General features: G+C 41.2%; 1 protein-coding gene across 3 annotated transcripts in view; it reads left to right on the top strand.

Moving 5' to 3' along the window:
• Nucleotides 1–24,192, top strand: part of LOC125899765 (neuropilin-2-like) — a 119,759-nt gene that overhangs the window by 16,090 nt on the left and 79,477 nt on the right. For all 3 annotated transcript variants that reach the window (XM_049594284.1, XM_049594282.1, XM_049594283.1), the window contains exon 3: nt 16,367–16,548. In XM_049594284.1, coding sequence (XP_049450241.1) covers nt 16,367–16,548 — 182 coding nt within the window. The remainder of the gene's footprint in view (nt 1–16,366; nt 16,549–24,192) is intronic.

The raw sequence follows: 24,192 nt of genomic DNA, 5'->3' as shown, positions 1-24,192 counted from the left end.
GAAATCATGGACAAAATGCTGGCAGGGAGATATGAGACTCGTTAAGAAGTGAACACACATTTAAGCTTGCTGAAAGAATGATAGACAAGCAGAAAGTTTGAATAACATGAATCTTGATAGTAGTAAAATAATTTTTTCATGGGTTACAAGGCACTTTGAGGAGGAATCTGAAATTAAAAACTATAAAAAAGTGATAAAAACATAACAAAATGGAAACATTTGAGAGAAGTGTAATATAATATATAACTGTATTCACATACAGTTAAAACGTCTCACTGGGCTTTTTGAGCCAGCACTTGCGATAGTTTCTGCAGATCAATCACTGTGATAAAGTTAACATATAATAATTGAGAGAAATTTAAGGCCAGGCCATCAAAAAAAGATATCCGCTATCCACAGATTTCTAAAACAATGAGTGCGTTTACATGGACAGTTTAATTCCCTTTGAATTCGGAATGAAAGTCCATTCCTATTAAAAGTGATCTTGTAAACACCTAATTCAGAATGAAAATGGCCAATGAGATTGAAAATTCAATCTGATGTAAGGGGCTGGAATATTCCGTTTCTAATTCCGACTGAAAGAATTTCTCGCACTTGTAGACACTCATTCCTCTTTAAGTTCATTCCGGTCTTTCTGCGCATCCTCCTTTCCTTGCCCTTCTGAAACAAAGACGTATATAGAAAGTTACTCGTTGCACTAACCAGTCTCCATTCGCCAAAGCACGGTCTTCTATCTCCCTTCTCCGACCTTCTACCTCCCTTTTCTGAAGCATTAGCAGAACAAGGTTGTTGTCGTACTGCTGCTTCAAGAAAATATGCAAAACAAGCCCGAAAAAGGCACTAAAAACGGCGTCGTCAAGCATCTTATCTGGAGCGAGGACTACAGTGTTTTCTTCCGGTAAACGTAAACACGTAACATCCGGCCCGCCCCCTATCCAATCAGAAACCTTCCTTGCCCCAAACCTTGCACGGACCTTGCACGAATAAAGGCGATTAAAAGGCGATTAAACTGATCTCCCGTGTAAACCCTCATTCGGAATGAATAGTTCCCATGTAAACTACCTGGAAACACTTTAATTCCGAATGATTTCATTCACATTGATTTCATTCCGAATGAGAAGCCATCATGTAACCACACCCAGTGACTGTAAATCAAACTACTGGTCTTCCCTCATCTTCACAGGACTGCCATCACATGTATGAATGCATCCTAATACATCCTACACATAGTAGACCACAGTCTAATGGACACCATGTGCATAAGGGGTCACAGATACAAACCCACTGCCACAGGCAAGAGGGCAGAAACACACACGTACACACACAAGCACACACACTTACACTTTTCCCCCCTCTGTTCCGGTGCTTTCCCGTCCAGTTATTAACATTTCAGCCGTATCAATTATAGATAGGTGAATTTCCCCACTCAGATGTACCAAAATCATTCAGACATTTCTTTGTTGGAATTGAAGCATCAATATTTCACCGGGCGGCTGTTTGTTGAAAGGCTGAAAGGTTGAAAAGGCCCACTGTGCTCTGCTCTGTTTTGCTGTACTTTCGCACTGTGCTGTCGAACTGAAAAACACACTTCTCTGTCTCCCCGTCCTCGTCATTTTTTTCCCAGTTTTACTCCACGGTTCTCATCCTCGGACCAGTGTTATTAAATGCTCGCTCCCTTTCTGTTCACCTCTCTCATTCCCTTCTCTGTTTTCCCATCTCCCCCTGCACTTCTTTCCTCCTTCTCTTTCAATTTCTTACATCCATTTAAAGTCCGGTAGTTTCCCAGGAGGGGAAAATCTGGTTGAACTGCTGGTAACAACAGGCTCTGATTTATTTATCATGCTATATACATACAGGATGTGTGTATTAGTGGTTGTTCTGTATTCTAAGTACTTTTGGTACATGTCTAAACATGTTCTTAGTTTCAGTTTTCAAGTTACTGTTAAACCAGTAGGAGCGAGATCTTTGCAGTGTTGGTGGTAACATCTCAGGTCTAATAGGCTGTTATTTACAAGTGTCCTACAGCGCAGAGCTATTTAGGTCTGCAAGCGCCCAATGCCTAGAGTGTATGTGTCTGTGTCTGTGTGTGCGTGTGTCTGCAGGGGTAGGCTGAAACTGAGCTGTTAGGTTCAGAGGGCAAAGAGGCCAAGGAGAAGAAGCAGAGTGTGCGTGTGTGTGTCTATGGGAGGGGGGCAAACGTGCGTGATCACTCAGTGATTGTCAGCAGCAACTCTGACATGCACACACACACACACACATACCTACCTATGTCTCCGTCTCCGTCTTCATTTTTAGATGTCAAATGTTGTCTTGTTTGATCCCTTTTTTCTCCCTGTCTGTAATTTTTTCATTCAACATTTTTTCTAGAACCATCAGATAAGGTAATAAGAACATTATCAATATTTTTTTTTCTAAAACTTCTTAACTACAGTTTTGAGAAACAGAAAACTGCTGTAACTCTTCAGTTTATAGAGAGAGCACACACACACACACACACACACACACACATATGCATTTTGTTGAGACAAAGGAGTCATCTGTGTTTGTAGACAAAGACTACAGTATGAACAGGCAATATGCTCCCTCTGTGTATCGCTTAATCACATAAAAACTCATGATATGGTCTCATCTCTCTCACAAAAACATTCATCAACACACACACTTGCACAAACATCGCTGTTATGAATCTGCGGCCCCGGTCAGACAAGGGTTGTTTTATTATGTCACTATGTTGAAGCAATCTCATCTGTTATGGTGCTGATTGCAATTTAAGATGGTAATCTGTAATCTATAACACATCACATTTTGTCAGGCACTCCGCTGGCTCTGCGGGCAAAATCGATGGAGAGGTGGTCGGACGGAGAGAGATGTTTTCATTAAGATTCATATACAGTGGCGATTTAAGTGCAACAAGAACACTGGAGGGAGGGAGTGAGATAAAAAGAAAGCATGTGCCCCCGCTAAGATCTGTACAGCCATGGCCAGTCATGACTCACCATGACTTCCCATTTCCCTTCACATGACAGGCATCATGGTACAACATTAGTCCGTCACTGGTGACAGGTTTCAGTTATCACCCAGCAGCTGCAGCTGTAGACTTGGTGTGTTTTATGGAAACGGCTGAGTAGATGAAAACCACATGACGGACTGGTACACAGACAGAGGAGGCTCTGTGTGGGTGTGGATGTGTTTGTGAGTGTAGCGCTGCAGTTCACAACCATAATCAGTCACCTTCCATTATTAGCAGTTACAGCTGATGACAGTGTAAGGTGTGCAATTGTTCAAAAAACGTCCGTATCATTTAATGTGAGAGAGCCTTATGTTTGGTGTGACTTTTATTAGTGAACACACCTTAACCTTCAACTTGAGTGTACTCTGGGGAGAGCTATATCAGAGAGAGTACTGTTTACACTGTAAAGTCTCTCACTTAATGTCACAGCTCCTTTCTGCAGTTATTTTCAACCATCACTCTCACTTTAGGCACAAGGTTTAATCAGCAGCTTGAAGGATACTTTGGCATTTTGGGACATATATTTAGTTGCTTTTTTGTCAAGAGTTAGATGACAAGATTGATGCCACTTTCATATCTGTACATTAAATATGAAGTTACAGCCAGGATGATGGTTGGGAATCAGAAGCAGCTTCATAGTGATGAGAAGACTCTTGGAGGTCACTGCGACCAGCCAAGAGAGAGTCTGACATATTACTTGCAGTAAAGCTACAACTGTCAAGTTGTAGCTTTACTGCACTGTGGAGTTATGTTTACAGGTGCTGGTATAGGTGACTTTTATTACCTCTGGACAGAGCGAGCTGAGCTGTTTCCTATGTTGCCTTTGTGCTAAGCTAACTGCTGCTGGCTCAAGCTTCATATTTACTGTACTGAGAGTGGTATCAATATGCTCCTCTAAGTTTTGGCAAGAAAGCAGCACAGTTGCCAGTAGAAAATTTTGGCATTGTGCATTTCTGCAACCAACAACATATCATATTGAAGTTTCTAAAGTGACGTAGTGTATGAGCTGACTTTATCATCTGGAGGTGAAGGGGATGGCAGATGGCCTGACACCACTGCAGACCATTGTTTGAGACCAACAAACAATACAGCTAATTTTGTTTAGAGGACCAGTCACTGCTTTACAAGCAACATTTTAGGCACCAAATGTGGGAGTTCTCTAGCACCCCATTGCTGTCGTTCCACCTGGGATAGTGCCATGAAAAGCAGTTGTTCTTGACTGAGACATTGCTGCATCCCTAGCTGAAATAGTGTCAACTATTCTGAGTATTTTAAGCCAAAGCATGACCTTTTCTAACCATAGCCAAGTGGGTGTTGTGCTTATACCTAACCACACAGTCAACCACAGTGTTGAAACCAAAAGAAATGTAAAGTGTCAACATATCTGCTACATAATAACTACAAATGTATCTGTAGTTTGCAGAAATGTACAATGCCAACATTTTTCAGGCAATTGGGTTGCAAGAAAGCAAATAAGCTTATTTCCAAAAATGTTAGACTATGTCGGTAACACATCAACATTTTAAACCCAGGCCTACATAGCAACAAGTCCAATTCCCTGGCAGCATTTTTAGATGTATTCCTTTTTTCACTGAGTTTTCCAAGACTGTATTGGAGAGAAATGGCACTTAATTTAATTTTTGTATTCATAAAAAGGGGAAAGTGCTTCTCTTAAATGATGAATATTTATGAGGCAAATTCATCTTGTCCATGTGGCAACTGCCAAGATGGTTAAGGTCAAAGAACTGCTGCAAAATCCTTTTTTTTATTGAAGTGTACAGCGTGCAGCCTTTTTGCGGCAGCGGTTGTCTGCTTCACATTTTCCTCTTAGCTCACTGCACTGCTCTGTCTCAGAAAGCAAGATCTCTATTTGGAGTGTTTGGAAAGAGCACATACACACACACACACACACACACACACACACACACACACACAGCTGCTTAGGGAAAAGTGCAGCGTCAGGGTCCGTTGAGGGCGGGCTCAAATCATCCTGACAGCTACCTCCTCTCTCTCTCTCCTCTCCTCTTTCCTCCTGGCTCTCTCCCTCTCCTCTCCCCTTCATTCATCTCACCCTTTCTCACCTCTCCCGCCCCCTCACCACTGCCCAATGGACCCCATCTATCATCTTTCATCTGCTCCTGCGCCTTCCTCTGTCCCACCTTCTTCTCACTCCTCCTCCCTTCATTTGTCTTTCTTCATCACCTTTCTTCTCTTCGTGTCGTGCTCCCCTCCCATCTAAAATCTCCTCTTCTTCCTCTCCCTTTCCTTCCCTCCTTCGCATCTCCTCACCCTCATCCTTCCGCAGTGTGCCAATCTGTTATAGGCCAAATCATTATTCAGTATTGCATATGAGAAAACACAGACAGAGAGCCAAATGCCACACTCATCTCTTCCTCTCTTATTTTCTCATCTCCCTTTCCTCCTCTTGTCTCCCTCTTTAAAATGCATATATTCTTCTCTCTTCATCATTTATAGACTTTTCTTTCCTCAGCCTATATCTGTCTTCATCCTCTTTCATCCTCCAGCTTCTGTCTATCCATCACTTAAATCCCTTTTCTATATGTGTGTCTCTTAGTCTCATCCTCTCCTCATTCTCCACCCTCTCCAGCCTTCCTTTACCTTGTATCACACCCAAGTCAGATGCTGACTGCAATATTGAGAGAGAGAAACACACATGTGCAGACAAGCACACACACACACACATACATACAATATAAGGCTCATATTTGCGTGCATAAATAAGAACACATAAGGTGCAAGCATTTTTTGGGCTCCCATAAAAACTCATATAGAGAGAAAAAACAACAAGCAGACAGGCACGTAGGCAGTTTCATGGTTATGTGGCTTACACAATAAGTGTGGAGTAAAGCAGTGAGTTAAGAAGTGATTTATATGACGGAGAAGCTGCAGTCAACGATAATGGTTTCACTAATGATTTAGACCTTGTCTTTGTACTCTGCCTCAATCAATCATTTAACTTCATGCTAGGTCTATTTTTCTCTTCTCTTCTCTTCTCTTCTCTTCTCTTCTCTTCTCTTCTCTTCTCTTCTCTTCTCTTCTCTTCTCTCTACACAAGTATCAAGTGTAATCTTCTTCTCTTCTCTTCTCTTCTCTTCTCTTCTCTTCTCTTCTCTCTACACAAGTATCAAGTGTAATCTTAAAAGAATTGTTAACCCCAAAATCTTCTGCTTTCTCTTCAGTATAATGCAACTATTTGAAAAACTCAACAGCAATCTCTCTTTCCACAAATCATGACCAGGTTTCATGAGCAGTTTCATGTAGGAACCATTTTATTTGTACTGAACTACACCTGCCAACAGTATCACATGCAAAATATGAATTTTTGGGGTGAACTGTCCCTTCACTATGAGCATTGTAAAATCAAAAACTTCTGAGATTCTTTACATTTAAGTAGAAATACCCCAGACAAAAAAATACATCACATGTCATAGTCCTGAATTCATAATGTTACTTAAGTAAAAGTTCTATCAACAAAATATAATGTACATAAGTATCTAAAGTAAAAGTACATATAATTCAGAATGGCTCCCCTTAAAGGGTTTTGTTATTAAAGAATATTATGTTACTCAGTTATTGTCACTAACTAATACTGTACATGTAGGAGCATTGTAAAGTTGTAGTTTGTAGCCAACTTTAGATACATAAGGTGTATAGTACTGCATCATATCATATCATGTGTTTTTATGTGTAGAAGTAGCCAGTAACTAGTAACTGGGAAGTGTCAAATAAATGTAGTGGAGTAAAAAGTACAATATTTGCTGCTGAATTTTAGTGAAATATAAGTATACATAATATGGCATAAAAAATTGAGTCGAGTTGAAGTATCTCAAAATTGTATTTAAGTACAGTACCTGAGTTAATATGCTTACTTACATTCCACCACTGTGTAAAACATACTGTAAATGCTTTGTGATATTGGAATATTTCATCATATGCATGCACACAGACAAACCTGACCGGCAGGCAGAAGTCTCGGAGACATGACCGAGAGAAGAGCAAAAGGTAGAGTGATGTGATGTGACACTGGCCTTAGGGCAGGAAGGAAAAAAGAGAAAGTTGGAGGGAGAGATGAAGAGACTACATGACAGAGAGAGGAAGAGAGGGGAAGCAGCATTTGGTGTGACAGTGGATGTTCAGTTACCAGCTGTGGGCATTTAGCAGCTGCCTGCATGTTTGAATTAACATCACAGCAAATCTACCGGCAGGAGAGCCGTGCGTCCAGACAAGCATCCCAGCACAAAGCTGGAAGACACTGTTATTAGAAAGCTACAGAGAGGAGAGCGCACCTTGGGACCCAGATGTGTGGTACAACATGGTTTAGGTTTATGTTCAATCAAAATTCCTCACCAGGCAAACTTTTAGGCAGATTACATGGATGCCTGTGTAGAGATGCAAACCATGCCGCATCCTGCAGCTGTGATCATGATCACATTATCTCTCACAGGGAGAGGCATCTTGCTGTGTTAAGAAACGTAAATCAAGGGTTAATCACCCGTGTGCCATAACTTTCAACAGCAACTTCTTTCAGGGAATCAATAACTCAACCAAATAAAACTTACCTGAAACTACAAATGTTAGGCTTCAGCTAAAGTTTATGCTTAAGCTTTGGAAACAACTCTGTGAGATTAAACAGCTCTGACTGGTCAGTAACAAGAGCTATTAGGCTTTCCTCCATTTTTGTGGTTGATAGTTAACTCAGGCAGGCATTTCATTGTGTTCTTCCAATTCAACCGCAGAGATAAATCAGCAATGATGGGGAGCTTTAATCAACTTGAGGCGCAGTTTGTTTCTCCATGCCCAGAGTGCATGAACTCCAGACACCTCCTCACTATTGGAAGTGAGGAAAAGGCATCCTCCACTGCTTAAGACACGTCCAGTGTAATCAACACATCACCCTGTTTACCAAGAGACCTGGCTTGAACCAGAATCACTTCCTTTTTCACCCATTCACCCCTGTCTGTGTGATAGACACTCAATAGCTTAACATTGAGGAGTGAATTGAGATTTCTGACACTTACTAATCATCACTAACCTTCACATGAAATAAATGTGACACATTGCACTTTGGGGGATTGTTAGCAGGACGTAGTGCACATGCCATAGGCACTACATTAGGGAGTGACTTTGACACGACCCTGAGGTTACTGACGTAGGTCTGAAATTTGAAGATGCGTTAAGCTCCAAGGTGGTGATTTTAGGAAATCCTCCTTCTCTGTCACACACACACACACACACACACAAACACACACACACACTCAGGTAATGCAGGTAATGATGATAATATCAGTAGTCTGATTTACAGACACTCCCCGAAGCCCTGAAGGTCTGCCTGATCAATGTCTGTTACTGTAATGACTGTGTGTGTGTGTGTGTGTGTGTGTGTGTGTGTGTGTGTGTGTCTTTGAAGGACTGACCCTGATCAATGTGTGTTAAAGCCATAATGAGGAATCGATTGGTTGTCCTGGAGACTACTGCCGGACACACACGCTCTCTCTCTCTCTCTCTCTCTCTCTCTCTCTCTCTCTCTCACTCACTCACACACACACACACACACACACACACTGTCCATCTGTCTGCAGTAATAGGCCTATTACTTGATAACAGTGAAGTCAGTCATCCTCCTCACTCTCTATTAACTGCTTCAGTGACAGACTGACTACGGCTGCTTTTCCTCTACACAGGTATATGAATATATATGCAGAGGTTGAGCGTGTGGGTCATACTCATAAACTTAAATTAATGCACACCAAATTAAAACACAGCTTTAGTGTGTCCACAGGTTTGCAAACAAAATATTGCTCTATGATTTAATTACTGTGAATCCAACCTGGTCTCATTCCAGTCGTCGAATACCGGCACTTGGAAGTCGGTGTCTGACTTCCACGTCAGAAACCAACGAAAAAGCTGTCATTTCACGTTGGCATTATACCCAGCTGGGTGCTGTCGGTGTGTAATGGCACCTGATGGTGTCAGGGGTAAACGTAGGGTGGGCAGGAGGGGTGGTGGATGGATCCAACAATCAATGACTTTCACCTAGGAGGCTAGTGTTAGCTTCCTGTATGAATGTAAAGCCAAACGCTGGTATTTTTTCTAAACCTAACCACTTGCTTTTGTTGCCTATACCCTACCAATTGCATGTGTTGGCTAAATGTAACTACGTGCATTGTCAATTTGCGGTGTTTTTCTGACATAGTACAATTATTTTGAAATAGACTTCATGCAAGCAATTTCCTGTGAAGATGGAAGTGTATTTTGAAAATATACAATGCATTTAACAGGCAGAAGTTGACATGGCGCCCTAGAATACCAACAACAGACTCAACCAGGGTACCTGGCATGTCATATGTAGATGTGGAAAGTCCTTGACCAATACGTAACAAGGTCGGAGTGAGAATGTGTTGGTGAATCACATTAGGTACTGAAAATGAATGCATTTTCTGAGTCCAATGGAGACAATAAACCACTTTCTAGACCAAGGCAATGGCTATATTGAATGTATGGACCCCCAGCTCTTAATTCAGTAGTAATATGCAAGAAGCTCTTCTAGCATGGATTTTTAGCACTGCCTGTGAACATTAAGAAAACCCTTTCAGGCTCTGTGTTTCAAATGCTGCATAATGCTTATGAATATGTAGTGTTTGAAATTCTTGGTCTCCAGGGATGTATATAGTATATAGGAGAATGAGAAGTAGGAGTAAGGAAGAATCATCAGTAGCAGCTGCTGAACCAGAGCCTGTCATGCCTTATGGGACTTATCAGTGCAGCTGGAAGCATCTTTGAACAGTCAGAGGGCTCGGCTGAATCCAGCAGCTCCATAAATGTTCTTGTGAGCCTAACAGTCCAGTTTTACTTCCTTATAAACCACCTTAAAGTAACGATTTAGCTTGAATTGTGCTGTGTCATTCACATGACTGAAGCAGGAAAGAATGAAATTACTCAGTGTTTCAGTTCCTCTAAAAATGTTTGTATGGGGCCCACCCATGATCCCACTTCTCTCTCAGCAAAATGCGCACGAGCAGATGGTTAAGTTGGAAACAAAGTACAAAACAACAACAAAATAAAAATGGAAATGACTGATGTATTTGTTAAAAAAAGAATACCCAGTAATCATTAATGTCAAATTCCAGTAAAATCCATAATTAACTTCATAGTGTGCTCTTAGTGTACTCACTCTTAGACAACTTCAGTTTAATTTAGTCCATTTCAATTGTTGCTTAGACTTTCCCCATATTTGCAGCTCAAATACATACAAGTAACGACAACAAAACACACAAGAAATTTAAATTTTGGCCAATTAAGATTTCATGACTTAGTAATATTTTAATGGACGTGCATTTTTGTGTTTTTTCAACATTGTGAAAAAACTGACACACATCACTTCTCGTGTGGCTTGCTTTCAGCTCTTGTTTGTGTGTGTGTGTGTGTGTGTGTGTGTGTGTGTGTGTGTGTGTGTGTGTGAGAGAGCAGATGCTCTGTCTACCACTAAGGGCACCACTGATGTTTGAAAGAAATGTGCAGGTGTAAGAAGACAACTCCCGACCTAAGAGAGAGAACGTGTGAAAGGCAATTAAGACCAAAGCAGGAGGGAGGAGTAGGAGGAGGAGGAGGAGGAGGGGGACGAGGAAGGGTGGAGGGGTGGAAGTGCATCTGTATCCAAACCTTTTCCTTGGTTCACGTCAGACAGGCTTTGCAGAGCTTTCTCGCTCAGGAAACACCCCTACCCCCAACACACACACTAGCACACATTAATCTCTCATAAGCACCATTGTTTTATTCAGTTTTAAGTCTACTCCCTTAATCTGTGTTTACAATCCAACACAAATTCTTGTCCTTGTTTACAGCTGCATCCTCCCATGCTATACATTTTGGAACCAACAGCTGTTTTTCATCATTTCCTTCATGTTAGCAAGGGAAAAAAAAACATCTCGTACACTGCTTGTTGACAAGGGAATTTCGGGAAAAGTGTGGGAGAAACTAATTCAGACTCCTTGTCATTCCCTATGGCAAGTCTCAGAAAATCACTGATTGGCTGCAGTGAAGTATATTGGGGAAGAGGAGAGAGGGAGAGAGAGAGAGATGATGGGATTAAACGATGAGATTTGTTAGAAGCTGTGTACCTCCTACACAGAGACAGATTGGAGGAAACCTCAAACCCTTCTATAGATCCATCTGAGTGCATGGCCACAGGCTCTGTGTGTGTATCAGTGTGTTTATGAGTGGGACAGAAGGTCTGTGTGTTTGTGCAGGTCGCTTGCATACGTGTGTGAGTGCTGACTTAGAGGTAGCAGTGAATGTCTTTGAGGCACAGGGCTGTGGGGAGGGAGGAAGGGATGGAGGGACACCTGTTTCTGTCTGTCTGAGGGGAGGAGTTGGCAGGGTGAATGCAGTGTCATGTTCTCACACTGACTACGTCCACACTGTGCCGGCTGAATTTGAAATCTTTTTTCTCTTCGTTTACACTTTTCAGATTCATACCTCCACTGTGTATGAGTCTGAAATATGCCTCCCATTTTAGTATGGATGAGGAAAAATGAGCTTTGGAAAACCATTATGTAAGGCTGCTCAGACACTGTCAGGGGCTATCACTGGGTTCTCATCCAAATATACTGCAACATTTTCAGAAAACTAGAAAACCAAAAATGTAAATTTACACATTTTTCCATTCATTACTGTCATGTGAATATTGGGAGGTGGTTCATTGAGATTAACAGTGGGTGGCACTAATGAGAAGAGGGAGCAAGAGATGACACTATTTAAAGAATGCCAGTTACAGCTTAAAGAAAGGAAAACAATGGATGTATAGAAACGGACACAGTGAACAATGGAAATCATACGTTTTGAATAGTTCATTAGCAATCTCCTCATTGGTCCACACATACCTGATGTTTCATCTGCTGCCATCTTTCGTCTCGCCAGTAAAGCTTAGGTGACATTTAAATCACATGATTTGTGTACATCACCATTTATTTGCCAAATCTGCTTCTATTGCATTTACCATTTGCCTTTTACTGAATGACCTGACCACCTGACCACTTTTTTGTAATATATTTTTTCTTAATTTTTGGCGTTTCCACTCAGGTTTTTGAATTGAAAATGTGCATACAAACATGTGGACGGCATGTAACTGCCTGTCGGCCCTTACCCACTCTTTGATCACTCATGTCAGTATAGCCTATCACACAGTAAAGCTGTTTGGCTCTATTAACATATAGGTGATGATGGAAAGAAGGAGGGGACGAAAGCAATTTAACCAGCAGAGACTCAGCAGAGTAACTGAGCTGCTTTCTAACTAGATGTTAACTGTGATACACAATCTTATTGGTTTACAAAAGAAATGGGACAAAGAAGAAGAGATTTATCCCTTTTCCTGTTGTTTGTCGATGAGGGCTCTGACATACCAAGCCAACGGCTGGCTATTGGTCAGTGTTGGGCAGTGAGTCGCCCCAGTTTTTGCGGTGTGCCCTGCACCGTTGGCACCAGTTGGTCCTTGCCGGCTTCATTTTTTGGCCGTTTCAGCATCTAGAATTGGCACTGGACCTAGCGGACCCCATCGGTGAATGAAATCACTCTGATTGGCAGTTTAGCTCAGTACAAGAGAAACAAGAGTGAGGAAAGCAATCAAATGACTATCTATCTATCTATCTATCTATCTATCTATCTATCTATCTATCTATCCATCTATCTATCTGTCAGTCTGTCTGTCTCATCCTCCATTTTCTCTCTCAGCATCATTAATAAACTGTAATTTGAAATTCAAATATTCACAAAATTCTAACATCCTCTCTCTCCCCATCTCTGCCTCCACTGTCTCACCCACACATTGGCTCTTGGCCATTGGTTATGTTCCTGACAGCGCATTAGAGAAAGCTAGAGAGGAAAAGGGGATGGATAGAGAAAAGGAAGAAGTCAAAGAATGAGTGTTAAAAAGTGAAACACACACATACACACACCAAAAAAAAAAAAAAAATTGCCAGAAAAGAGAAGAAAAAGAGATCTTGTCAGGATACAAGTAGCCGTTAAACAAAGTTGTCATTTCACAAAGGAGGAGGAGGAAACTGTCGCTGGGATGAGGCGTTCTCTTGGGAAAATATGACAAGAACTGTGACACGTACACACGCATGCACACACGCGCGCACAGATGCACACACACATGCTCAACGTGCAGTGACAGCTTGCGTCATAACTGTGGTGTTAGTTCCACGCAAAGCAGACACAAAGCATGATGGGAGAGTGGGAGGTGTATGACCCTCATTATGTCGGGAGCTTGCTCACCTGTCATAAAACACCCCGAAAACACACTCATACACAAAAACACACTCAGACATGAACTGCATGCACATACATGGTGAGAGCCAGAGTGTAAAACACACTCTCTTTTGTGTGTCTGTGCACACGTTACACTGTGTCCATGTACAATAGAGATCTTGTCTGTGGACTTGGCAGCCTTTTATAAAGCTATGAGGGTTCTGTAGTGTTAAGTCTGCTCCTATTGCCTTATTGTTACAAGACGAGAGGTAATAAGACAAATGTGTACACACTCAAGTTTGATAACTGTCACGCTGACAGCTGGAGTAACACAGGATCACAGTGAAACACAACATCAAATATCCACCGCCTATGTAATCCTGTCCATGTCAGTTCAAGTCAAGTCACGTGAAACGAGTTCTGTGTATGTCTAAGTATATGTAAGTTTGTGTCTGAGGGGAAATGTGTTGGTCACATTAAAGTAGTCCATGAAATTCAAACCACTAAACTTAAGGTTCAGGACTTAATTCTTGGTTATGGTTAATGGTTGGGGTAAGTGTCCAGGGAATTAATATTATCCCTCGTAAATTCAGCAAACCACGGTCCGCTAGCTGTGTGTTCTGTGTGTTCATTGAAAAAAGATCTGGTGTTCAGCCCTGGCTCTTTAAATGGGAAACAAACAAAGCCACCCAACACTATACCAGCTATTCTCTCTCACCCATGAGAAACAGAGCTACATGATAGTAATAAAGAGTAAAAAACATTGCAGATATAGCCAGATCTTCTGAAGGAGCACTGACAGGAGGGGTGTATTAAGGCCCCCCCAAATTGCACAAAAAAAACCCCTCCAAGACCTCATTTAGATACGTATATGACCACAGATGGAGCCTTCGATACCAGTCTGTATATGTGTGTGTGTGTGTGTTTTGGTTCCCGGGTTGAGGAATGGTCGTTCACATAACTGTGAATGCATGCTAATAAATAGTGAAAAGATTAACACCCCTTTTATATTTGTGTGTCCTTAAAGTGTCTGTACAGTAGCATTAAAACACCATGAGTGGTACCTTTATCATCCCATGGTGCATGTTACTTCTTTTGAGATACTGAGAGTTCCTCTCTCACTGGTTTATGGTATTTTTAAAAAGTAAATTATTTTGTACTTAAATGTTTCCTCTTAAGCTGTGCAGATAAGACAGGATATGTTGGGTTCAATATTGGAGCGTTAGAGGCACTGTGGTCAGACTGATCAATATGATGGACGTAGATGTGTAAATACAGTCCAGCCATAAGAGAAACCCTAATTGAAATTCACTCAGCTCAGGAGTCAAACGTTATGACTTCTTTCATGTCAAGTTGCTTAAGGAATTTCTCTCCAGGAAGCTATTTTAGAGCTGGACAGGTGTGTTTTTGGTATTCAGACACAGAGGCAACACTCCTGCTGTGGGTCTGGAGACAGGTCCCAACATTTGTGGTCAGAAAACATGACAGAAATGGGAATAAAAATAGATTTCAAGTCAGAACATTTCACTTATGGATAAAAAAGGGTCCCATGCAGCCTTTCTGCTTTTCTGTTTGTGTTTTTAGATCAGTTCAGATTTGATTGTGCATCTTTCATGGCTTTGTGTGTATGAAAAGTACAAAGGCATATAAAGAAGTTGGAGCACTTGATGTGACATGACAGGAATATTGTCACTTTAATGTTAGTTGTTGATGGTTCCCATTTTAGTCTTTGAGGATTCCTTGTTAATCATAATCCTTCTGTTCCTTCATTTAGTTCTGACATGATTAGTCATACTCAGCACCTTCCTTCTACAAACTGTACAGTAGTCGGCAGAAAAGTGTGAAATATTTCTTAAGGAAATAGAACCAGGGAAATGCAGAAGTGACCTAAATCCACTGTAAAAAGTGGAAAATGTGCATTTCTCTGAGAACTCCGGGAACTGCCTGAGTTACAAACATTATTGAATTAGACCTGGGCAAAGATGTAAACTGGAGTCATTTGTTCCAGATTAATCCTTCACTAGCATCAAAGGCTGTAGGGTGCATCCATAGTTCATACAGCTCTCACACTCTTTGACTTTGGCCCAGTATAACATAAAGAACAAGACATATGAGGCTTATTTTCTCATTTTATATCAATTTTTTGCACAACTAGGACTTGTTTGGCTGTAACTTCTTTTGAAAGCTTTCTGTTGCTTTAAATATATCAGGGAACTTAGAAGTCACTTTGAGAATAACAAGTAGAAGATAAGTTAATTAATTGCATGAGATGGGGAATTGGTTTTCTTTTGCATTTTTAAAGTTCAGCACACATGTGACACTACTGTTTCCTCATGCAAGCTGAAAGGAAGCGCATCATCTTACAGTCACACTCTCCTTTTGTTTGTATTATATGAGAGTTATAATCCATAAAATGGTGTTCTGTAGACCATGAAGCCCGTAGCAGTCGGAGTATATAATCACTCGATTACAGTGCAGTTATTGAATTTCAAAAAAGGTTCCTATTTCTATTTTGCCTCATGCAGGTGGTTCTTTTCCTCATATCTACCATCTGCAAACTGCCAATGTCTTCTGCTGCATTCATTTGAATTGTAATGACACCCATGCTTCTGCCGATAGTAACTGTGCTTTCAGAAGTCCCTCTAGCCACTGATAGATGCAAACAATTTGCTCATTGCTTCCGTTTTGTAGCCAAATCCAATGCGATGCCTGCCAGATGAAAAAACTAATAAAGAAAAAATGAAAAAACCCAATAACAGCAGAGGCGAAGCAGCTTGAAAGGATTTAACAATTTCCTCTTCCTCAAATTAAAGTCTCGTCTCCCTTCTACTACCAAACACCTCATCAGTACATTAATTAAATGTCTGTACATCAAGTGTACAGTAGCAGATATTTAGCACTGTGGGTTAATAATGTCCCTGTGGTATTGCATTTCACTGAAGGTGATATTTGCATTTACTGTTTCCACAAGCTGCAAATATCAGAATAGCAATAAAATGGTGTACAGATTTCGTTAAGTGCAGTTAATCACTTAATCATGTGTGTATGTCGGAGAGAAGGTATTTAATGATATCTGTCTCTGCTCTGCAGGTATGACTATGTAGAGATCCATGATGGAAACTCAGAGTCAGCTGACCTCCTGGGGAAGCACTGCAGCAACATCGCCCCTGCGCCAATCATATCGTCAGGGCCCTCACTCCACATCAAGTTCGTATCGGACTACGCCCACCAGGGGGCGGGCTTCTCACTGCGCTACGAAATTTTCAAAACGGGTAAGTGGATGCTTGTTTCCTAACATGTTTTTTTTTACTTGCACTCGCTCTAAGAAAATTACTTTACTTTTGGGACAGACAAGGTGATAGTAGGGGGTGGGATACACATCAGGCTGTTCTCATGCACTGTTGGTTCATTTTCCTACCAAAAGTAATGCACCAAAATTTGTAAATACATCATAAATAATGATGAGCCAGTAATTTATGGATAGTCTACATATTTTAGAAGGCAATAAGGTGACCAATGAGCCAACGGAAATAAAGAAGTAAGCGGGTCAAAGAGGTTCAGTTAGTAGGCAGGTTGGGGTGGTAGGTGGGTCAAAAAACACAGGACTTACCCCTGGAGATGTGTGATGGCACGGTGTGAACTTTAAGTAATTTTAAAGTACATTGTCACCATGTTTTTCCCCACCTTAATCTAACCTCCATAATTGTACTTTTCCAGACCTAACCTCCATAACTTTATGTTAATTACATAACTTTATATTAAGGACGTAACATGATTCGTGGGCCACTAATTTGTAAGATATCATATGAATTGTTGTGTGTGCTTTTTTGTAGGTTATCATACAAACGTTTGAATGAAGATGCATTGAATGCATAGGCATAGTTTATTTTTTTTCTAAGTTACAGTTAAAGTTATAGTCTACTGTATATCGTACAGGAAATTTGTATCAAATCAGGAGTAAACTTTTTTTGTGGTGCAGCTGAAACAGGGCATTTTAGGTTTATATATTACTCGATATACAGTTAATGAGGCATTGGAACAAGCAGACACAGATAAGCAGTACGTGTTCAGAACACTGTCATTTATTTCCTCCTTTTTATTTTAGACAGACAGTAGAAGTTACAGAAAATAAGGAAAAGAAATTGGGGATGATATGCAATGAAGGTCTCAGGCCAGACTTAAAGAAATAATACTGTGATTACATGGTCAGCCTCTCATGAACCTCAGGATGCACCAGTATGTGACATTGTTGTATGGCCTTGAATAGGTTTCTTCTTCTAATGAAGCAATACCCTACTTAAAATTTGTATTTTCAAAATCCAAGACTCACAAGACGAACATTATCCCTGTAATTGACCCTCAGACATGGACAGACTTCACAAAAGTGACCAGGATTTTAGGAGGATTGCACCTTTACAAACAGGCTATTAGTAACTGCATTACGAGCTACTCATAGAGGACTCAGCATGCTTCATTAGGTGACCAAGCCTCGTTTATCCCCAGTGTCATGGGAGACAGAGAGAAAGAGACGAGAGACACAGCAGAGGACCCTTGAGAGCCTTTTAGACTGTCCAGGCGAGACATCTCTCCCCTTCATGGCACTTTGTGTGTGTGCGAGTGTGTGTGTGTGCGCCTGACATGGCTCCCCTTCACGCTGCCATGGGTCAGCCAAAGCGAGACCAATTGAGATCAAGGGCAAGTGAGACAGAGGGGCGCATAGTGTCGGCCCCACAGCCATCTTGTCCCGTTCCCCCTGAAAGCATTCCACACATGCCCGCTTAATTGAGTCCTGAGCCCTGTTCCCCTGGGACACACACACACACGCACACACACACAGAGGGCTGAGGTTACTAACACAACACGTGCGGTTGTCGGTGTTTCTCACTTGCTGGCACCAGTCTGTTGGGATTTTGTGTGTGTGTTTGCGTGTTTTTTGCGCCTGACACAGTCCACCTGATGGACTTAAAAACAACAAGGGTGTCAGTGTTCACACCCTGGCACCCTGGGGAGAGAAAGACAGAAAGACAGAGAGACAGAGAGCGATTTGTGAATCAGTGAATTGATGTATGACTTTCTGAAGAAAACCAAACTAAAACATGAAACACTGTTACGGTATTTTCATGTGAGGCATTCAGGTGAAGTCCATATGTTTACAGTTTTCTTACAGGAACAGTAGTTAGCGATTCATCATAAAGGTTCAGTGCAACAAGTTTTAAAAGGTTTTTGTTAATCCAGAGCTGTTAAAATGTCTCATAAATGAGCATTCAGTTCCTTGAACTTAGATTAAAAACATCAACATATCCAGTGTTGGAGTTAAATGATTTTACATGACCATAACCATACACTAATTGATCAGCATAAAGCCTCTATTGGCAGGATGACTTTTTTTTATGTGCCTTCGATATCTGTCTCAAACCACTGTTAAATAACAAATCAACTTTATGATGTGAAAATGTTTATGTTTAAGATTAGGCAAACATGGTTTGGGATAAAATAAGTAGTTGGTTAAGGTTATGGATCAAGCTTGGTCATGGAAAAGAAACCCACACTGACTTTCAGTATGAAACTGGAAGTGAAGAGCAGTCTCCCATGTTAAAGTCTGACCTTTTGTTCATCCATCCATCCATCCATCCATCCTGACTTCTGCTCGGGGTTATTACAGGGCTCTGTCACTTACATGTGAACAAATGCTTTCTGGGGGCATTTTGCTAAAATGACGATTTCTGACATTTTTCGTGGTTGGACAGTCTGTATTTAGAGGGAGTCCTACCCACGTTACCATCAGCTGCATAGTTCTCTGTTTCTGAGGTCAGCTTCTTTAAATGATAACTCTACTATATACTGGACTTCCTGTAGTTTGTCTGTGTAATTGTGTGTGTGATTGCGTGTGTGTGTGTATCAAGCCTTCCCTGGCAGTGATAATGGAGCCATTTGGAACATTCAAGCTGTTGCCATACTGCTAACAAGATCTTGTTATCCTTGAAGGTGCAACAGAACGTCTGGTTACGTGGGTGACTAGATGTGTGTGTATGTGTTTGTGTTTTACATACTGTATCGTCTCACAGTGAACTCCCTGAGTGTAGCTGCCTTTCCACCAAACACTTCTGGTATAAACCCATATGTAACCTGTACGGACGTGTACCTAAACCCTAGATTGGTTTTTGCTTTTCCACCACAAACAGTACTCATAAATGCAGATGGGGTTGATAGATAGATAGATAGATAGATAGATAGATAGATAGATAGATAGATAGATAGATAGATAGATAGATAGATAGCACTTCAAAAGAATAGTTGTCAAGCACACTTATACTTTTTGTGATATTGTCTTTTAGCTTTTTAAAAAATTTTGTAAAATTTTGCAATAACAGTTCTTTGGTTTTATATATCTATTTCATTATCTGTGTTTCTTTTGAACATTAAAAAGGTGTAAAAATACAATTCTGGGTGCTTTTACTGAAAGCTTTCCTGGAGTGAGAACATTGTCTTTGGACAGGTAGTCAGCTTTTGTATGTGATGTGTTTGAAAATTATCTTAAACCAAGCAGAAGTCATATTCACTCTATTACACTTTCCTGCGTTGTTTGGGTTGATAATGGTTTTGCTTTTCTTCTCTATATTTGGGGCGGGGGGTGGATGGCCGGGGACGTTCTGCCACGATCCCTTCCTGTTGCTGGGGCCTGAGTTTCGGAGTAATGAGAGGGTTTGTGTGTGTGTGTGTGTGTGTGTTTGTGTGTGTGTGTGTGTGTGTGTGTGAGCGTGTGTGTGTGTGTGTGTGTGTGTGTGTGTGTATGTGTGTGTGCGTGCATGTTGGAGGAGATTGTCCGCCACTCTCTGGGTGTCCTAATTACTGGACCCCTCAAAGATTAACAGTGTAATCAGTCTGGAAATGGCACACATACATTTACAGAAACTCATATCTACCATAGAAAACATCCACCTAAAACACAATACCATGAATGTGTCTCCTGTCTTACAGTGACATTCGTCGGACATATAGTACACATATACAGCTTCTAAATATGGACCTATAATGCACTGATGCAAAACACGCACATGCACAAAAATTCTTGCGCGCATGCTAGTAACTGACATCAAAATTAAGGGCTTGGGCAAACACAAAAAAATACTTGAAAACAAAAAGCACATGTACATGCTACACTTGTTTTTGTTTACAGCTTAGTCACTATGAATACTGTAGTAAAATTCCAGCCAATAGGAACACAGCCGCCAGAATGTGGCAACCAATCAACGTTGACTGTCTAGGCAGTGTGCCCCCAGCTGTTATTGTGACCCAGAACTCTCCAGACACACACACACACACACACACACACACTCACACACACACACATATATGAATGCACTGATGCAGGCTGGATGGTTACTCACAAATGCAGGGCAGCTTGTAATGTCTGCACGCAAATGCTTACTCTCTCTCACACACACACACACACACACACACACACACACACACACACACACACACACACATTTTACCTATTTTTGTCACTTAGAAGAGCATTTAATTGACTTAGATTAATGCCCTGGACATTAACCCTTACCTTAACTTTGCACGCCTAACCCTATCCCTTAACTTAACCATAACCAAAAAAGAAAACAATTTTAACCTTAAATTTTACCTTTTGGGGGCTTTTGACATAAATTAGAAATGAGTCTTCATAGTGCCACTGTGTGAACAGATTTTTGTGAGATACACACACATACACACACACACACTCCTGCGGCAGTGTGATGTGGAAGCTATCGTGACAATCCTTCCAATAACTGCTGTTGTTTACATTCTACCAAATACCTTCAGGCACTTCCTCGCTGTTTCTGTCGAACTACCCATCAAGCCAGTTTATTGCACTGTCTAACCAATCAGATTACTTGCTCCTCCTTCCTTTGGCTTCCACTGAGGAAAGTGGATCCAGATCGCACCCAGTGAGGAGCGAAAGTTTGCTCTGTGGTAGGGCTGATGTACTGTAACAAACAGCAGAGGTATGATTTACCTTAAAATGCACAACAGACCTAAAGGAAATATAATGTTTTATTGGTCTTAAGTGCAGAATAATTTGCCTTTTTGAAACATCACTCAAATAGTGGCTTTCCTCAGATTGCTATTTATAAGTATTTTTTCAATGTACCGCCTACAGATGGGGCTTTTATAATGGAGAAATGTGATGGATGAATGAAGAATTTGGAGATGTCTTTTTTCTGTAAAAGATGTGTTTACATGGGTTGGTTTGTAAATATTAAAATAAAGCAGACTTGAGTTATGTCTTCCGAGATGTCAAACTCAAGAATAAATCTGAAAATATTTCCCTGATTTACATCATCAAAGTAATGCTGGGTTGGAGCTTTTAGCAAATTGCATTGGGATAGCTAAAGGGGTGGTTGTCTTGTGACAGTTTGATTTCATATGCCGGCGCTAATTTGGTTGAATAGGGAGTTTATTGTGAAGGGAAATCCCTGCTGTGATTCAGTGACAGAGGCTGAAATGTAATGTCAGAGGAGTTTCAGCGCCGCGAGCCTCCGACTTAAATGACGTTGAGGTGGAATCGAACCATACATGGAAAAAACCAAGCTGTGGTTTTGAACTGTTGAGCTGTGTGTGGGCCTGCGGTGTGTGTGTCTGTCAGTTTGTGCATGTTGAGTCTCCTGTGCATGTGGACTGATTGTGTGTGTGTGTGTGTGTGTACGTGGTGGAGGGAAGGAGAGAATAATTGCGGGTTTGATCCGACTAATAGCCCATTGGCATGACAGACAGTTTGAATGAAAGTAGATGTCTGCATGCCAGCTTACCACACACACACACACAATCACACACACACATTTATATAGGAAATAAAACTCACAGTTTAGATGAATGAAAGTGTTTGCATGCCAGCTTGCTACACAAACACACACACACAGACTCACACACACAGACAGAACTTATCCTGTCTCCCCGAGATCAGTGAGCCATAAGCAAGAGTGCCAGATCTACCCAGCAACACACACACACACACACACACACACACTTCCTCTAACCTTACCCCATAGTGAAACACGTGTTTCTTTCACACTCATCCAATTCAAACAGATGGGAAGTGAGGAGAAAAGAATAGGAAATGAGACAGTGGGAGGGAAGGGAATGATGGAGCTGTGGAAGATGAAAAGATGCATGGGACGACTGTTAAAAAAAGAACAGCAGGAGAGAAGAGAATAAGAAAGACCAGAAGAGAATAGCAGAGAAGTGGGGGATACACGATTTTAAAAAGGAAGGAGAAATGAATGAGGAGAGAAGTTGAGCGGAACGAAAGTTACAGAAAACAAACAGATGTACGTCAATTTAGTACAGAGGGGACTACAAGCAGAGTTGAATATTTTAAACACATTTCCAGTATAGTCTTTTTGGATTTGAGTATACTTGAAAAATAGCAAGGAGGAGGGACAAGGTGGAGACGGGCCTGAGAGAGAATGTGGAGAAGGGACAGACAGGAGAAAGGAGGGCACAAGTGTTTTTGCAATGTTCATGAACATGAAGTAATGAGAAGGGAATAAAATTGCTGTCGGCAACAGAACTGGTCAGGCGTTCACTCTACACACACACACACACATACACACACACACATGCTCATAGTCATGCAGACCGGCGCTATCCAGCAACTGACTCTGCAGGGGGGCCAGACGCAAGGGGAACCCCGTGAGAGACTCTGTGTGTGTGTGTGAGTGTGTTTGCTTGTATCAGAGGTCACGTACACGAGGGAGAAGGTCACAATAACAAGCAAATCAGACTGGAAAGTGGGACAGAAAAAGACACAAACTGGGATATATCAAGACAATCTGTGCTAACTAAAAATAGATGGTTGCGGTGGAAAACGGATGATCTAGTACCTTCAGGATTTCACGATGCTGCACTTGCAACAATTAACACAAATTGAGCCAATCCCCCTTGAATTCCACCTTCTTTGTCTTTGAATTCTTTCTCCAATCACCACAACATTACTGAAAATGTGACTATTTAAAAGGGGTAAAATCTAATTTCATTATAGAGCTGCACACAGCCTATTGATTCACTCAGCCCCTCTCCCACTGTTTATCATGAGACTACCACTGCAGGACCGGAGCTCTGTGCACACAATGACACGGCTAACTGTTAGCATCACAAAGCTAATGTTACCCAACAAGACTGTTGTATGTTACTGCTGCGGCAGGGCTTCTGCCCAAGTGAAAAATATGACGAGCAGGGATGCGATCATGTTGTGCTGTTTAAGCTCTTGCTAACAAGGCAGAGACAACAGGAGGAGAGCATCTCAAGGGGACAGTACTTCAGCGCTGCATCAAACGAATCCTGGAGGGACTGATGATCACACTGAGTGCATTTACATGGACTTTTAATAACACATAACCTGGTTATGATTATTTGGGATATGGTGTTTACATGAGCCCAGAGAAATCAGATTCTTCATACACTGTGTACTTGAAAAATAGCCTTCTACCTTCTACTTATGCTGTAGCCACTGTCTGTCACTTCACTTGGCTAGAGCCATGCCTTCGCGGGTAGTCAGCAGCAATCTTTCAGGGTACTTCAGGTGGCATCTTCGGGTATTATCCTAGTTTCTGATAACAAGATGTGGTGTTTAAATGCTCAAACACATAAACGAGATACTCATTATCATTAACCATTTTCCTAGACAGCTGCCATACAAAATCAGTGATATTTCAGAAGGAAGTTAGGATGATTTAAAGGTTAAGTGTGAAGGATTTAGAAGAATCTTTTGGCAGAAATTGTGTATAATATTCATTTCCATGTTTTCATTACTTTCTAATCACCTCAAAATAAGAATTGCCGTTTTTATCTACATACGGAGCAGGTCTTCTCCCATGGAGTCCGCCATGTTGTTCTTCAGTACGCTAGCCCAGAAAGGATAA

Source organism: Epinephelus fuscoguttatus, linkage group LG13, assembly GCF_011397635.1.
Source record: "Epinephelus fuscoguttatus linkage group LG13, E.fuscoguttatus.final_Chr_v1".
Classification (NCBI taxonomy): Eukaryota; Metazoa; Chordata; class Actinopteri; order Perciformes; family Serranidae; genus Epinephelus; species Epinephelus fuscoguttatus.
This window is presented reverse-complemented; position numbering and strand designations above follow the sequence as displayed.